This window comes from Centruroides vittatus, unplaced genomic scaffold (genome assembly GCF_030686945.1).
Source record: "Centruroides vittatus isolate TY-2023 unplaced genomic scaffold, ASM3068694v2 contig_880, whole genome shotgun sequence".
Classification (NCBI taxonomy): Eukaryota; Metazoa; Arthropoda; class Arachnida; order Scorpiones; family Buthidae; genus Centruroides; species Centruroides vittatus.
The window spans coordinates 1,514,181-1,532,612 of record NW_027122572.1 but is presented as its reverse complement, the minus strand read 5'-3'; the positions used below and the strand labels follow the sequence as shown (position 1 = coordinate 1,532,612).

The 18,432-nt window shown below is 24.3% G+C and overlaps 1 protein-coding gene across 1 annotated transcript in view; it reads right to left on the bottom strand.

Moving 5' to 3' along the window:
- The window catches only part of LOC136983354 (protein phosphatase methylesterase 1-like), a 51,101-nt gene extending 34,012 nt beyond the window's left edge, over positions 1-17,089 (bottom strand). The window contains exons 1-5 of the mRNA XM_067280068.1: positions 16,899-17,089; positions 9,754-9,847; positions 8,615-8,707; positions 4,737-4,794; positions 3,709-3,760 (exon numbers count right to left, since the gene is read on the bottom strand). Of these exons, the coding sequence (XP_067136169.1) occupies positions 3,709-3,760; positions 4,737-4,794; positions 8,615-8,707; positions 9,754-9,847; positions 16,899-16,975 (374 nt within the window). The 5' untranslated portion in view covers positions 16,976-17,089. The remainder of the gene's footprint in view (positions 1-3,708; positions 3,761-4,736; positions 4,795-8,614; positions 8,708-9,753; positions 9,848-16,898) is intronic.
- Positions 17,090-18,432: the final 1,343 nt, after the last annotated feature.

Sequence of the window (18,432 nt, the reverse complement as noted above, 5' to 3'; positions counted from 1 at the left end):
CATCTCTAACGATGATTTTATGGCTATTGGACCTCTCCAGGGCAATTCTTGCAACTAGTTTTTGCCTCCTGACTCTAGATTGTTTACGTAAGTCAGCCGTCAATATTATATTCTCCTTATACCTTTTCAACAAGTTAGGCTTTGCCTTCCAAAATGCACGCAGGATTAAGTTTCTCTCATATACAGAGGTAAGGGAGATTTTGACTATAGACTTGGTATCGTTTCTGGAAATTCTGACCAAACTGGGCAAACAAAATTCCTCGACACCTAACTCATTTCTAATAAAATGAGAAATCTCGGCAGACTGGTCTTCAGTTGTAAACGAGAAATTAAAGATAACAATATTACTCCTCGTTTTTTCATTTATTAACTTATCTAATTGAAATTCAATCTTACCTCTCAACTGACCATCATAATTAACACCCTGTTCCAATTTTTCCACTTTATGAGACACAATATTCAAGTCCTCCTTTAGGTCATCATATCTCTTTTTCAATATACATAGATCTTCCTTAATTGCATCCAAATCAACAGAGTTGAGAAAACTTCTCCCGAATTAGGTCGTACACTGCTTTAATGGTGTATTGCGGTTCCTCACCAAGATCATCCTCCGCAACAGCTGACAAAGTAAAATAGTCCTGAATATTTGCATCACTTACTCCCACCAGATTCCGTTTCGATGGTGTTCTGTCTAATAAAACAAGATCCTCTTCAACAACATCAGTTAAATTACGTCTTTCGGTTTCACTAGAATCCCCCTTAAGAGGTCTGCCTCGACATCTCTTTTGCATATCCACCCTCTCGATGTCCAGAGAGAATCTCAATAACGAATCAGGGTTGGGCTCAATCCCAGAAATTAATAGTAGACATCTAACTAACTTTAAACCTAGATTATCCATTTTAAATTGAATCATCCGGTAGCTCTTCACAACGTTAGAAAAAAACCGCAGCACTTCAACAACACTTTAAAGTTGAAACAAAAAGTCACCAACAGCATCGAAGCCGAACCAACTCCCTTTAATTAAATTTTAATATAAATGGGTTGTCTTACATTGAAGTTAAATAATAAAATATAACAAAAACAAATTATTTTGTAATATATTACCATTTTAAATTTTCTTTTATAAATTAAAGTATAAGAAGAGTAGTTTACATTCAGTTATAGATTTGTCTCAGACAATATGAAAAGTTGGTTAATTAGAGCTTGGAAAAATGAGGTTCTATTGTATTTTAAAATTTTCAAAATATTCTTTATCATGATTTATATAAGCCCACAGTCTACTGATTACAAGCAGCAAACTTTCTTGCAAATATCAATGCTAATTTCTTTCATTGAAATACTTATTTCATTTACTAAAGTATGAAGATTTTGTGGTTGTTATCTATTGTATAATTGTGGTAATAAATAACAAAATTTTTACAGTTGATTCAATTGAAGTTGGCCTTGATAAGCCAAACTTCATTACCTTAAATCTTAAATTTTATTTTTGCCTGAACTAAACTCCCAGAGATGCAATATATTTTGCATCTCTATAGGTTAAAAGTTTTAAAAGTAGATTTCAATAATTTAAAATCTAGGATTCTGTAACTTTATTTCATGTTTGCTATTATGTACTCTCTGTTGCATTTCCAGAGTCACATTAAAACCATATTAAGACACATTTGAAATAAAATCAATCATTTAATTATAAACACTTGACAAAAGATACAGTCACTTGATACATTAATCCCTCAAAAACTGTAACACTAAAATACAAAAAATTTATGGGCATTTTCATGCTTAAAATAACAAATGTGAATAAGCAAATCAAATTTTATATATAGTGCTTTCTTTTTAAATTTTCAATGGACTTTCCAGAAGCAATGTCAAACATGAAACAAGATGTGTTTGTTTGAAGAAGTGAATAGCAGCTAAAGCATTATCAAAAAGAAAGCAAGAGATTTTTGAAGTCAAACGTACATAGTAAAGCTTTTTAATAATATGAATATTTTGTTATTTTATATACCTACAAAATAAGCTTATCCAAGTCCAGCTGGTCAGATACTAGTCTTTTATATATAATATTTATCCACAGACATCAGTTTTAGTCAATGGTTTTCTCAAAACTGAGGTATTTAAACAATATATTAACATATGAATCTTCACACTTGAAAACATAATTTAAGATTCTCAAGAGGTACTACATTTTTTTTTTTCTGAAATTTTCTGTGAGCCAAGGTCTGTTCTTATGGACAAAACTTAGCTCACAAAATTTGTTACCTATAGAATTGATCAAAAACCTTTTAATCAATATGATTCTTTACTGTGAGAAATGATTGTTTTCCTTATTACATAGAGATCATCTATCATCTCACTTTCATATATCAGATATTTTTCATATCACTCGTACTTTAGCAATGCATGCATTTATGATCATTAAGATTTATTAAGTTACAGATTAAAAAAAGACACATTATTATTAATGATTAATTTTAGGTTTAGGTGTATTTAATTTCTTTTTCAAAAATAACTTTTAAATTTTAAAATTTTGGATACTAGTGTATATAATAAATATGTTAAATAATATAAAATATAAAATCATAATATTGTAAAAAGAACAAATTAAATGATAAAATACAAGCTTATAAGTAATTTCAAATAAATAAAAATAAAAGCATAGTTTATTATTTGTGATGTAGAAAAAACATATTTTACCCAAATTAAAAACAAATTAACTAATAGTAATAAAAATTTTAACACAATTATATAAGAATATTTAAACATAATTAAATCAAAAATATTGTCTAAGAAATGCATATAATATTACATTATATAACATAAAATAGTATTAGATACACAAAAATTTTTAACTTTTTAATGTAAAATTTCATAAAATTACTAAATATATTTCCTATATAATGCTTTATACAAATTATGGCAATCTGAAAATTTATTAAATTTCTTATTCACAGATCTGCAATATATTCGGCTGAATAATATTGCATAGAACATAACATATTAATGATCTGAACTTTACACCATATGCAGCAATTTTCATAATGAAAAATCCAGATGTATTATTATTTCTATAAGATATTAAATTCTTTTTGAAAATGGCCAATTAATTCATCTACAATAATGGAAGTATTTTGTATTTATAAGTTCAAAAACATTAATAAAAAATGCAAAAATGTTTCTTTTGTATTTTGTTTTGGAGTTTTAAAATTTTTGTTTTTAATAAAATTTTAAATATTAACAAAATTGATATTTTTCTTGCTTTGCTCAGATATAATTTTTAAACTTAACAATTCACACATCAGTTAAATCAATATTCTAGGAATCTCTAAGAATTTTATTAAAGTTTTTTATATTTAGTTCTTAATCTCTTCTGCATTTAAAAATTTGCATCATCGTAGCATTAAATCAATGCATAATGGTAGCATTAGCATTATGAATAATCATATAACAAATAATAGTAAATAACTTAAAATAATTACCAATGTGAATCAAATAAAATTTAGAACTGTAAAATATTCCAAACAAAAATTTCTATCCAATTAAATTTTTTTAATTGAAAATATATCACTCTCAGAAACCGAAACGAGTTAAATTTCTGTTACAGTCATTTTAGACAGTACTCTAATTTATCCCACTATTTATAATTAAATATTCTTTAGATTTTTAGATAGCAACAACACAATAAAATTTCAAATAAAAAAAAGAAATACCGTGATAATGTTTCAGCAGAAAGATCGCTATCATTTGTTGTTTTTGTTTCACCTAAAAATAAAATGAATAATAAATTGTAAATGAAAACAATATAAATCCTAGAATTTTTCTGATAATTATTAAATATTTTATTCTTATTTTGACTAAGAATTAAAACTCAAACTTAAAAAAAAATTCATTTTATTTAAAGTTAATATTTTCAAAAATTTTTGTAGTTATCTGTAGTATCAATTCTTACAATAAAGACAAAAAATTGTTTTATATATCAGATAAATGTAGATAAATTAAATTCTTGAATTTCTTTTTAATATTTTGTACAATTGAAAGTTAATGCAACAATTAAATTCCACATTCAACTTGCCATATGGAATCTTAATCAACATATACTATCAATGAATCATAAATCATTTTTATATGATTTCCAATTATTCTTAAAACATCAGAAGTATTTGAACATTAAATAATTTTATAAGCTTTTATAAGATTAATCTATCACGTTACAAATCAAGAAAATAACTTTATATCATATAAAAAATTTGAATTCAGTGTTTTACATTATGACAAATCATGAAAAATTTATTTTACTATAATCAAATAAAGTGTCACATTTTATTTATTGACTAAATAATAAACTGAATGAAAAATCATTCACAATTTTTCTAGATCAATTACATTAATAAGATAAATAGTGATATTAATTTGCTTTATGAAATTTGTAGTAGTTTATAAATTTCTCCTCTCTTAAAATATAAGAGCAGAGAAATAGTCTACACTCAAAATATAAATAAATTAAAATTTATAATATACTTGATTTTTATTATTTCCATTTGAAAATTAGTTTATTTCTTTATTATTTATGAATAATTGTATATCAAATCTAACATTATATATATATATATATAAAGACACATTATTGTTGTGTGTGTGTGTGTGTGTGTGTGTTGAAAGTATTTATGGTATTATTTTATGTAAAAACAAATCTATTTTATTTTTAAAACAAACAAGAATGAGAAAACATTGAAATTACCATGTCCTCGTAGATCAATAGCTGCAATTTGACATTCCACCAGATGAGAAATGTTTGACTGAAAGATATTACTATTAGGATTAATCCTAATTAAGTGATAACTACTAAGTGATATGAATTTCTTTTGAAATTATTATTCAGATAATTTATGTATTTATTAATAATTACACATAATTAATAATTAATAATTAATTAACTATAATTAATAATTTACTATACATTAATAATTAACTATACATTTTACTCATTCAAATGTTTTTAAATATTGAATTAATTTCAGGGATGACTCTAAAATATTAAAATTTTCAACAATAATTTATATAACTATCAGATTAATCAAATGGTGATTTGAATTTTTTTAGTCATCACATTTAATAATTGAAGATTTAAATTTATTTATTGCCATGTCAAAAGCTTAGTTATCCAACTTGTAATGCTTAGTAATGCTTAATAAATCTAAAAACTGAAATAGGAAATATAAGATATAATAATAATGATACAGTTTTCATATATAAAAAATATTTCAATATTTTTGCATTCTTACATGTTATTCAGCTACAGTATGTACTTATATATAGGTATACCTTGAACAACAGAGTTTTACTCTAACACTGTTCAAAAATTGGGGACATCCATTGTACAACACGGTTTCTGCTTTCACTTTAACACAGTTTGAAAATTTTGGAAATCTTCCATACAAATTTTCATAACTTTTAAGTGCAAACTCTTTTATTTAAGATTTTTTGTTTTCAAGTAAACATGCATGTTATTGCAAATTTGTCCTTGGATTTCAAAATATTAAAAGTTTCAATTTGTTTTGTGCCTTTTGTCAGGTTTAATAAAAACTGGTAGTGCAACTTTTTCTTCCTTCTTGTTGCTTTCAGATTTTAGCCTTTAAGACTGTTGCTGTGTTTTGTTTTTATAAATTCATCTTTGTATTTAGCAAATTTTATTTAAATATTTTTAGGTAAGTGTTATTAACTTTTTTTTAACTGTAAGTAATCATTCATAAAAATGACAAACAAAATACAGTAGTATCTCAGTACTGAAACTGTTCCCAACTCAAACAATTCAGTATTCAAACACAAATTTTTGGAGGGAAATCACAAACTTGAAAAATTATAAAAAATTTCCTAGGGATGAAGTTGAAAAGTGTCCTCCTTCCTTTTACAACACACTTTTAAAGTTCATCCCTAGGAAATTTTTTGTAATTTTTCCACGTTTATACTTATTGTCTTGGCAATTAATTTTATTTTTAAAAAAACTGCTTGTCCTTGACTAAACAAATGTAAACCGGTAGAACAAATTTTCAATTAATAACATTTTTATTTTGTCATACATAAAAAATTTTTTGTGGTAAAAAGAAAAAAAATGAAGACATTGCTGAAAGTATTTGTGATTCACGATCAACAAACGAAAGCTCTGATGACTTATGAGGGAAATTTTCCCTTTGCAAATAAATGATGATGATGATGATATTAACACTTAATACAGTGCTTTTAATTGTGATTGTTAGTTAATTATTAATTGGAAATAAATTAAATTATCAAGTGCTTTAATAAACAAATTTCTCTTAGTAACAAAAGACTAGTATACTTTTGTTAACTTTTGGAACCTAACTTCATGCTTTGTATTAGTCCTTTGTTTCATATAGCACAGATTCACATAACATAGCACTTTTTCAGAACATAAGTACCATGTTATATGAGGGATACTTGTAAATAAATAAACTGTAATTATAAATAAATTTTAAAGTATGATCATAAATATATAGAAATACATTTGCATTATCTATTAATTGCATATTAACTATCACACTTTTTAAAAGTTAATATCAAACTTATGCACTCAGCAACTGTATTCTTAGATTAAATAATGATAAACTTTTTCAAAAATATAAATTAAATTTTTTTGTAATTAATGAAATGTATTTTTATGTTAGTAACTTTAAAATATTGATAAGTTGCAATTTCTACAATTCTCATCATTCATGCTGATATGTCATAACTATATAAATGAACTTATACCAATATTGATTTCAGCATTTTATTTAATCAAAGATTTATAATTGACATAATTTGCAAATACCTAAATAAATTAATTAAAAAGTTTTAATTCTTGACACAATAGATATTACATAGTAATGAAAAGAAAGCACATGAATATATCTAACAAGCTTGAAAATTGTCATTGAAGTCGTTTTGTTTTAGTATCTTTTTTATTTATTAATTATTGATAAAATTAGTGTGTTAATCAATCATTTCATATTCCTTCTATTTAAGATATTATCTTGTTTAAATATTTACATGTGGATTGCCCTTATTGTAAAGAGCATTGTCTAAAAAGACTGTTTTAAATTATTAATTATTGATTTCAATGACATGGCTTTTGATATGATTCAAAGTTTTAACTAAATATTGTGAATAACTTCTACTTATGTTTTTCTAATTCCATATTTAATACGACTTTTATATTGTAGCATAGTTGTTAACCATCAGGGTTTGGTGCTGACCAGTAGCATTTTGAAATCTCTGTCAGTGGAAAGGCCACTTTCCCTTTTCTCAGTGTTTTTAAAGAATTTGATATTATCACAAACACTTTATTTAACAAGTCTAATATCACTATATTTTGCTGAAGACATTGTATGTATTTTATTATGAATGACTAAAGAGAACTAGAAAGACATTCTCAGATTCGTTCAATTGGGAAAAAAAACAAAGATTAATATTTTTATATATGTATGTTGGTATAAATATGAAAATTTTAGCTCAAGTATGTTAAATTTAAATGATAATAGATATGATAAATTACATCTTCAAGTCTGGTAATGTTAGTGCCACCACATTGACGGTTAAATCGATCATAGCCAACTCATCAATGGAAGGAGTTACTTTTACAGTTAACCAAATTATTGAGCAGTGCTACAATTTTTCCCATATAAAATGAAGAAACAGCTGATACATCACTTAAGAATATACTGGCCATATGATATGAACTTTCTCAAGAAAATAAACTAGATTGTTCTTTGAAATTTGTCAGATTTTACAAAGATTTGTAAACTTGTAAAATAGTAAAGCTGATGATGGTTTTGCCACACAGCATTGCATTGCTGTGTATCAAAAAGAAAATTGATATTATACTGAAAATTCTTATTATACTGAATATCTTTTCGATATTCAGTATAATAAGAAAAAGTAAGACAGAGATAGGAAATAAATCACAACCAGAAAAATCATTGCCCTTAATAACTGTAGTGAATGTCAGTAAACCAACCGAGATCAACTGTCATGAGTACGCTAAAACAAAAGAAATTATAACAAAGCAAAGTAGTGCACAAAGACATATAACAGGAAGCACTCATCATGCAATATCAAGACCCACGATACATTGAGATGGAACACACAATAATTCTGGGTGTATATTAATGACATGTCCTGTAAAATACTTGACCTTTTAAACTGTGATGTTAAAGAATATAAAGCTATTGCCATACACTTGACCGTGTTTATGGCAATAGCTTTACACAATATCATATGCAGAGATAAAATTAAATTTTGTTTATTAAGGTATTTAATATAAGCAATGCGCAATATCAGTGTTAATAAAGAATTTTTTCACTTTTTATGCTGTCAGCATTTTTATTCAAAAAGCAGTGTTTTTCTACCAACATCCAGCTATTTCCCATTCTAAAGGTTGGAAGTATGATTGTAGTAATCTGATACGTTAATTATAAAATAATACTAATTTCTTCATCCATTCATTTCTAAGTTCTTTAGCATAAATAAAGTTTTGATTTGACAATAAATATATTTAAACCTGTACTTATAATAACAAATATAACAATTTTTCATTACTTCAAATGAATCTGTAAAACTTACAGTAAACAATGACCAAGTTAATCCACTATAACCTCCTCCATGCAACAGTAATAAAAGTGGACCAGATTCTCCATTACAATATACCCTGAAAATCTAGTCAAAGTTAAGTATATTTATATATTTTAAATATTAAAACTTAATTTTAGTTATAACAATAGTATCTAATTGTCTAATAATAATATATTTAAAAAATTAAAGTAATGAATCTAAAAAAAACCATTTAAATCATTACACATCATTTTCAAATGCAATGTAAATATCAATATTATATATCAGATTTATATAGGTAATAGAATTGATAAAAATCTAAATACTTTTAATAACAAAACCTAAATTATTAAAAGTATTTCTAGATTTTTTTTAATACTTACTGATTACAGAATTTAATACTGACTTTTTAACAAGAATGAAATATTCCAATTAGCACTGTTAGCTTTATGAATGCTATTATTTAACATTCAACAAAACTTCTACAACTTCTTTTCAAATTAAATAGATTCTTTATTGGAGTACTGTACATACAATCTTTAAATATACCACAGTAAACTCAAACAGTTTCAGGCTAAGCATTCTCTGGCATTTCTAAATAAAATTTTTTTTGTAAACCTTTATTCTTAAATAATGATTTCCAAAACTTAAAATGTTTGTTTCTTAAATTTGCAATCATCCAGTTCTAAGTGAACATATATCAATAACAAAATTACAGCTTAAATCATGTTTGAAGATCAATTCTCACACTGGGGAGATGATATCTTATTACATAGTCATCTGGACAACAAACTAAAAAGTGTAATTTGGACATATATCAAAAAGATACTGATAAAATTAAAAAGTTTATTTTAAGTAACTTTTAATTAATGAAACAATATATATCTGTAATCACCACTTAATAAATGACAATTTATCAAAATATACAAAAATGTATTTTACTGTTAAATGAATTTTTAGTCATATTAAAAAAAAAAATTATACTTATTGGAATATAAAAATTTAAATATTTCAATGTATTTATAAAGTATATATTAACTTTCATTACATTCAATATTTAAAATAGATATATATATAATTAATTTATACAATATAACTAAGTATATGAACATTAAGATCATATATATTTTTAAATTTGCTTTTAAGGATACATTACTTTCAGTAACTTTAATTTCTTTCATAGAAGTGAAATATTTTTTCCATGAAAGAGGAGAATAATCTCTCTTCATACCTCTTCTTCCTGCTCTATATGAAACAAAAAAATATTAAAAAATTAATTAAACAATAAAAATGTTTTATTTAATTCTATAATAATATATTTTTAAATACTTTATAAAGGTAAATTTTACAAACTTTTATAACAGTTCTCTGTAAAATTCAAAATTAAAGTACAGTATTTGAAATTCTGTTAATCTAAACACTTCATAAAAATTGTATTTTTTAAAAATTTAATCCTAGCTTTAAGGATTGATTTTTTAAAAACATAAGTCAAATTGTCAAAGAATGCTTATGCACATGCAGTTTTACAACAAGATCTGAATCATGAACATTATACTGTTATGAAAAATTATTTATCCATTGGTAAAGAAATAAAATATTATTAATATAAACAAATTTTATATGAAACTTTAATGTAAATATTACATTAAACTTGTGGAATAAAATTCTATATCATCTTACAAGTGTAATAATACATATATTTAAAATACAAATTAAATGTTATATTGTTCATTTGACTATATTATATTATTTTTTTGTCTTCTAAATATAAGATTGCTTTAACCAATAAAGGATAGTTACATTTATATATTGTACCATCTGATATATTTCTCATTTGATTTGTCTCCCTATGTATGTGATATAATGAGAGACTACTGTCACATAAATATTTAAAACAGCATAATTTGTGTGATTAATGAAACACAAATTTTTAATTTAACAATTAAAATTTTCTCATTACAATTTACTATAATAAATGAAAAGAAAAGATTCCTGTATTAATCACATCAAAATTACATACAACATGCTTACAATCATAATTTTCAATGGATCTATTTTGTCAGCCTAATAGTGTAACAGTATCATTTGATCACAGGAAATATTTCAGGAACATTCTACTCCTTCCAGTAAATCATCATTTCAAGAAGAATTGAATTAATTATGAAAATAACATTTAAATGTTAAGAGATATCACAACTAGTATACAAGTTTAGTAGTGTAGTAACAAAAAATATATTTAATCAGCAGTTTATAATTAAAAAAAAAATGTTTTCAGCCACTTTCAAGCACTCATCATCTTTAGAAAAATAAAAATTTATGTACATTTCCTTAATGAACACTGTTTGAAGAAGCTAAAACTTTTACAAAAATTAAAAACTTCATAGTAACCAAAAACATACTAAAACATTTTTATTATTATTAACTGCTGATAAATTAAAAGCTTTTTTTTTATCATCATCATTTAACAATATTCATTAATCATAATATTTTAACTTAATAAGTTATATCATTTTCAGTATGAAAGAGGGTACAGTTGATATCCTAATATATTAAAAGTATTTCATTTTCACTTCTTACTATTTTCAAATGGTCATTTGACTATTAAAATTAAAATTAAATTAAAAAAGAAGAGCAAGAGGGGTGTACCTTTTGAGAACCAACAATTAGGAATTGATAAAGAGTATATAGGAGTGACCAGAAGAAACCTTAAAGTATGTGTAAAGGAGCACAAATATAGTGTTAATAAAGAACTCAATAGCATGATATTGGCAAGTATGGCACAGTCGGATGGAGCAGTAGTCAAATGAAATGAAGCGAAAATTGTTAGAATGGGGCACTCACCGTCCATCGCGATGGAAATAGAAAAAATAGAGATTTACAAAAGTAAAATGAGGGACAGATGCCTAAATGTAAAAGATGCAAGTGCATTACCATCGGCTTGGAAATACAAAATTGAAAAAAGTATGGGTTTTGATAATCCATAAAAATATGATCTGGAGATTATAGGAATTAGTATTTAGACTCATTTAAATTTGATATAATTTTTGTTATTTATTTTTTGTTTTTTAATTGTTACTCTATGTTTTTTGTGTTTTTCATTAAATTGCAATGCATTTTGAGATTATTGTTAGTTAGCTATTTTATCTACTCTTGTATATACATAAGTTGTTAAAAGTTCAAATTCAAATAAATTCGAACAAATGGTTCCATTTGGAACGAATAATGTAAAAGCCTGAAGATGGCCTATACAAGTAGGCTGAAAACGTTCGGAATAAAGAAAAAAAAACTTGGCAAATATAAATCAGGTGTGTTTATTAATATAAATTTAAAAATTTGCCAGGACGAATTCACATTTAGAAACAATATATATTTCTTTTCAGACTATACATACAAACAAGTCCAAATCCTTCTGTCCTTTCACACACTTTGTAGAGGCAATAACAAATCTATGGCAAAACAGACCTTTTATTTGAGGCTACAAATAAAAGATCTGTTTGAGGATTTGGACTTGTATGTATAGTCTGGAAAGAAATATACATTGTTTCTAAATGTGAATTCGTCCTGGCAAATTTTTTAATGTAATTATTAATTTTATAATTGTGCTAGCCATCGCTAGAGAACTTTTTAACTTATTTACATTTGACGGCGGACACGTAGCCTCAAATAAAAGATCTGTTTCTCCGTAGATTTGTTATTGCCTCTACAAAGCGTGTGAAAGGACAGAAGGATTTGGACTTGTTTGTATGTATAGTCCGGAAAGAAATATATATTGTTTCTAAAGGTCATTTGACAAGTTTCTCCAACTTTCAGTCATTCTCTCAAACAATTCTAATTATTTCTGAATAATCTTCTTATCTAGTTCCTCTAATAGAATAAAAAAAAGATTGAAGAAACTATAGTCATTCTAGTCTTAATGTTATCTGTGTATATTATCATCATTTTTTTTTTTTTCTTCTTTTACTAAAAACCATGATGATATATACTCCTCTCATTATTCCCCAGAATAATAAGGGCTGGAATCCTTATTTTTCCATTCTTTATAATCTAGTAAATATCTTGATTTCTCAATATATCGATATCAATATTTTTGATAACAGTTTTACATTCATTTTTTCAAAAAAATTTTATTATAGGCCTAATCAAAGCAACAAACCAGTTGTGCCCAGTCTCTACTTTCTTAGATTTTTGGTTTTCTTTCTGCAATTATCATTCCTAAGATACACTGTAAATCTGTCATTAGATATTCGTATTTTGTTTTTAAATCTGAAAAGCCATTAATATTTTCTAAAACTAGTTTTTTCCCCTAGTATTGCTATTTGGTGCTCAGATTAAATTTTTAAAATATTTCTATACTTTTCAGTTTTTTAAATGTCTATGTTGACTAAACTTAAGAATGTTTCAGGTGCAATTGCTGTATTAAGTGCAGAATAATCAAAGTTTGAGGTTTGTTAAGTAGATAACACATATCTAGTAATATTGAATTTCTTGCTTCAAAACTACTGGTTTCTAAATGAAAAAGTATTATTTTGATAATTGAATTATTGATTTTTTATTAAATTTAGTAAAATTATATGTACAATTTACTATATTACCAAATAAATACTTAAAAATTAATTTTATATGGTAAAAAATAAAATTAATTATGTATCTTTAAATTATTAATTTAACTTAAACTATTTTACAAACTAACAATAATATAAAATTTTTTGATCAAAGTTTTGCAGTATGGTAGCTACCAGTAATGATTATAAATCATCATTCAAATCATAGCTAGAGAAATTTATTAGATAATTAATTAAGATAGCAAGAAACTCATTAGAATAGAGAATAAATGGGTTCCTATCCATATAAATATTGCTACTAAATCCCAGTTTGCCATAAAATTATTAAAAGGGATTCATTCCACCAACTTTGTGCTAAGAAAAGTCCTTGACAAGTTATGTTTATGCTCAAGTAAATAGGCTTTTGAAAAGTAATATAAGTAACATTTGAAGCTTAATTTTCAAATATATAAATATTGTACTTTTCCAAATTGGTTATTTTTTAATCTGTCAAATTCCATATATTTTACCGAGTGACAATACACTTATATTGTTTGCAATACAGATAATTATTTGATTACTCTCTATTTGTACTGAAGATGACTAACAAAAAAGTTAGTGTTTGCTTTTTCAAGTTTATTGTGTTTATTTAAACTTCAATAATGAAATTTCAGCTTATTAATATTTATGTAAAATAGCATGTAGATATCAATATGTAAACAATAATATAATAATTTGATTTAATTATTATATACTCATCAAATACATAATATAAATAACCATGATAACCAAAATATCATAAATAAAATGTAAGTTAAATAAGGTAATATTTAATTCATGTTTGATATTTCTTCTTAAAAATGTCATCAAGCTGTTTAATATGATTAATTATATATTATAGTTATATATAATTAATACAAATGTATATAATTAAAATAAAAACAGATAAAACTGAACAAAATGTTCTGTCTCTATTCATATATCTTTGATTTCAAAAGTAAAAAATTTTTGACACTGAATCTTTGGAAATTTGTAATATATTCAAGAAATAATGTATGAATTCTAAAGACTTCAAATACCTAACTTTAATTGGAGGTTTTTATTTTCAAGACAATAACATAACTATCAAAGTATAATTTCAAAACCTGATTTAAAAAAAAATGTATGTTTGAACACTAAACATGATACAATCCCATTGATAATCATATACTGTATATTTTTTTGTGAATATCAATTTCATTCTTTACAATGTAAATATATGGTTTATACATTACAGTTTGAACTTGAAGTATTACCAAAACTTGATTATTAATTTTATATTCAAATTCATGATTCATTCCAGAGTAAAATATAAGTTTTGCAAGTATTACATATATATATATGTATTTTTTTTTACATTTTATACATTCATTCTCCCTTTTAAATACTGAAATAAAAAAATTTAATAGAATTTTTAATAGTAATGTTTTATCATGACAATAATTGCTAAATATTTAATAATAATAATAATAATAATAATAATTAAAAAGTTTAAAGAAAAATGCATACAAATACATTAAAAAATCACACAGTAAACTTTCTTCTGACTGATAACAAGAATAAATTTAGAGATAATCTGCATGTTCAGTATTTGATTTTACTTAAATTAAAATTCATTAAATTGAATATACACATTACATAAAACTTTTATTTTACTAAGCATTAATAATTTATCAACTAACCACTTAAACTAGGATCATTTTGAATTTATTACTTATGACAAAAATACAAGAGAAAACAAATCCTCCCAAACAAATGTAGGCAAGTTATAGAGGCACGTTTATTATTATAAAAACAAGATGCCGCCTTTAAAATTTAAATATAAATATCTCAAATTTCTCCAAAAATTATAATTTTTTAAAAAAATATTTTCTGCTGTAGCAGTACCAATTTGTATTTTCACTTATTGCTTATTTTATTAATATAATAACTTACTTTTTCATATAATTCATAATAAAACATTTATATGATACAGAAATACTAATATTTCATTAAATAAATCAAGATTATTTTTTAAGGACATTTTGTATATGAAAATTTTTAATAAATTTATTCTTAGAATGCTTGAACAATTCTTATACAAATATGTTCAATCACACAATTTTGACATTCTAAAAACTAATCTGTACCACAAATAAATCCGACAAATTGATTAAACAAAAGAATTTTATTTGGTAATAAAACTAAGGAAAAACTTAATGGAAACTTTATACATAAACATTGAATCATGCTAATGATGAATACCTAAATTATCACCCATATTATATTGAAAATGAAGATGGAGATTTATAGAAGACTCGCTGTCTTAATACATTTAACAATGTTTTCAAAATTAAAAAACAATAGTTAAAAATTTTCATTTTATAAATGTATAACAATTTTAATTAATATTAGTTATCAATACTTCAAGTATAATATAATTAAAACAACAATATTGAAAGGTGTTTATTCATTATTATTTTAAATTAATTGTTTGAAACATTAAAGACTTAAATAGTTAAAAAAATAAGTAATCAAATACTAAATTATAAAAATAAATATCAAATCGTTAATATGTATGAAATAATACTTAAAAAATGGTAGATAATTGCATAAATTAAATAAAACTGACTTTGATGTAACAATTTAAAAAATTAGAAGAATCCATTCAGAAATAAAGTTTTAAGATAGACAATTCCACTCTGTTATAAATATAAATGTAATAGATATTCCAAGGTCAGCTTTATGGAGATTAAACATTCAAAATTTTTCTTGGCTTGCCATTTGATGATGAAAATATATAAATGAATAATCAGTTTCATTGATTATCTATCTATTTATCAACTCATCTGTGCCAAAGAATTAAATTCAAAGGATATATAACTTTTTTGTTAATAATACAAGTAAAGCATAATATGTATTCAATAATATAAAATACATATATCAATGATACTTTCTTTCTTCTTTCTTTTAAGTATAAACAAAGTTAATTAAACTAGAGTGCAATTGTTGCCTCTACTATCTGCAACACCTTTGTATCAAAAATACAAAACATTGAAATAATACATAAGCCCTGTATTTTACATTACAAATTCTTGTTGAAAATATCATTTCTATGTAACGTTCTCATCCTTTCATTTGCTACCAGACGATGAAGATAAATTGACAATCGGTTTAAACGTTTTAGACTTAAAATAGATATCAACTTTGACGAAGTACGAAATTCATTTTTTTCATTTAAACCGTCTTCTCGGATCAACTCTCTCTTTCTACCACCTGTAACTGGATTACCAGAATAAATGTGGAGTCAGTCATACTGAGATTTAACATTTGCTCTTTAATACTGTACATATTTTGAAAAAAACTGATGATAATTTAGTATATTTCCTTCATTTATCAGTATGCTTCATCAACAATGTATAGGAAATTATTTCACTTTCTTAAATTATAAACATAAGATCAAGTAGAAGTTTAAAGAGCATTAATTAGGCAAAAAATGTAGACAATGTGTAAGTGCATGAAGAAGAATTTAATGTGGAAGAAAAACCAAGATTTTTTGATGTAAAAAAAGACTCAAAACATGATTAAAATGATAAATCACATTACAATTTGATAATAATAGACATATTTATGAAAATTTTAGAATAAATTGCATATTTTCAGTGTTAAGTAGTAAAAAATCAAGTCAGCAAGACACAATGAGTTGTCGTTTATAAACTGTTATCACATTATATTACCTGGGATTTCCGTTTAACGAAATTGGAGGTATTGGTGGTAATCGTCCTCTAGCAATTTGTTTATGCAGAGAAGACATATCGTAGACTGTCTTCCGTTCAGATATTCAGATATCGAGGTATATTCCGAATAGAGTAAACTTCGGGATGACGTAAACTGCTCGGGTATGTTCGGAAATTCTCGGAATGATTAAACAAATTAGCGACAGATGGAGCCCTAGTCTCTATTGTTTACCAAGTTTTCGTAAAGAACAAAAATGAATTTTATTTTTTCCTGTTTTTAATGAAGCAGAATTATTCGTTTATTTAATTAATAATTGTTTTTAAATGCGTTTAATTAAATTAATTTAGTATAATTTAAATAAATAAACATTTTTTTTAAAATTAAAGTTAACATGAAATTTCTATCAAACTCTATAAAAAGAATTTTAAATTTAAGAAATTAAATTTTAATAAATCTAAATAATAAAAAAATAATGTTAAATATTAATTAGCTGTTAAAGTTGTTTTAAATAAATGTATAGAATATTATTGTTTATTAATTTCTTTACTTTTTTTTATAAATTTGTATTATCAGGACTTTCGAGAGGGGGAAACTGAGGATTTTCTCCTGGCCCGTAGGGGTTTCTAACCCTATAAATTAATGTTATTTTACTACCAAAAAATAAAATCGTTAAGACTACTTTTTTTTAATAAAGAAATATTTTATGTATTTCACTCGTTCAAAAAAACAAATGAAAAAAGGGCCGTCGAGAGTTTGTAAGGGACCCGGGGACGTTCCCGGGCCTCTTACAAACTCTCGACGGCCCTAGTGTTAATAATAATGAGTTAATATTTTTAATTTATGTTCAAAAATCAAAAAAATTTAACTTTAAAATCATAACATAGCTATATTTATTTTAAAAAAATAATAATAACAAATTATATTTATAACCGAGAATTATAATTTATAAATTTTTTAATATAGCATAATTTAATTTTTTTTTTTTACTAAACTCAATAAACATATTAATACTTAAATAATTTAAGAATTAAAATTTAGTAAAAATAGAATTTTCAAGTCTGAAAGTTCTATTTTCTTTTTATTGCTTTTTTTACATATCGCAGTACTTGGCGTTTCGAAGCTTCAAAACCGGCTAAACTGATTTTAGCAGAGCTTTTAAGAGATTTTCTAAACTTGGAAAAGCGTTAAAATTTTGTAAAACTCTTAAAGGATTTCTGAAAGAGTTACATAAAATATAAAATAAATATAATTTGTGATCAGAATTATTACTGCAAAGAGATTAATGTCTTCATTGGGATCAATTTAACTTTAGTTGCCTTATGTAAAAGGATTTACAGAAAGAGATTTATAGCAATTTACTAAAATCAATAACAACAAAAATAAATAAAATAAATAAGCTTATTTTCGGAGATCATTAGAAAAACTTCCTACTTTATTTAGAATAAGCGTACCACACAAAAATTAAATACTTAATATTTTATATAACTTACCTAATTTTTAATATATTATTATTTTTTTATATTTAAAATGTCA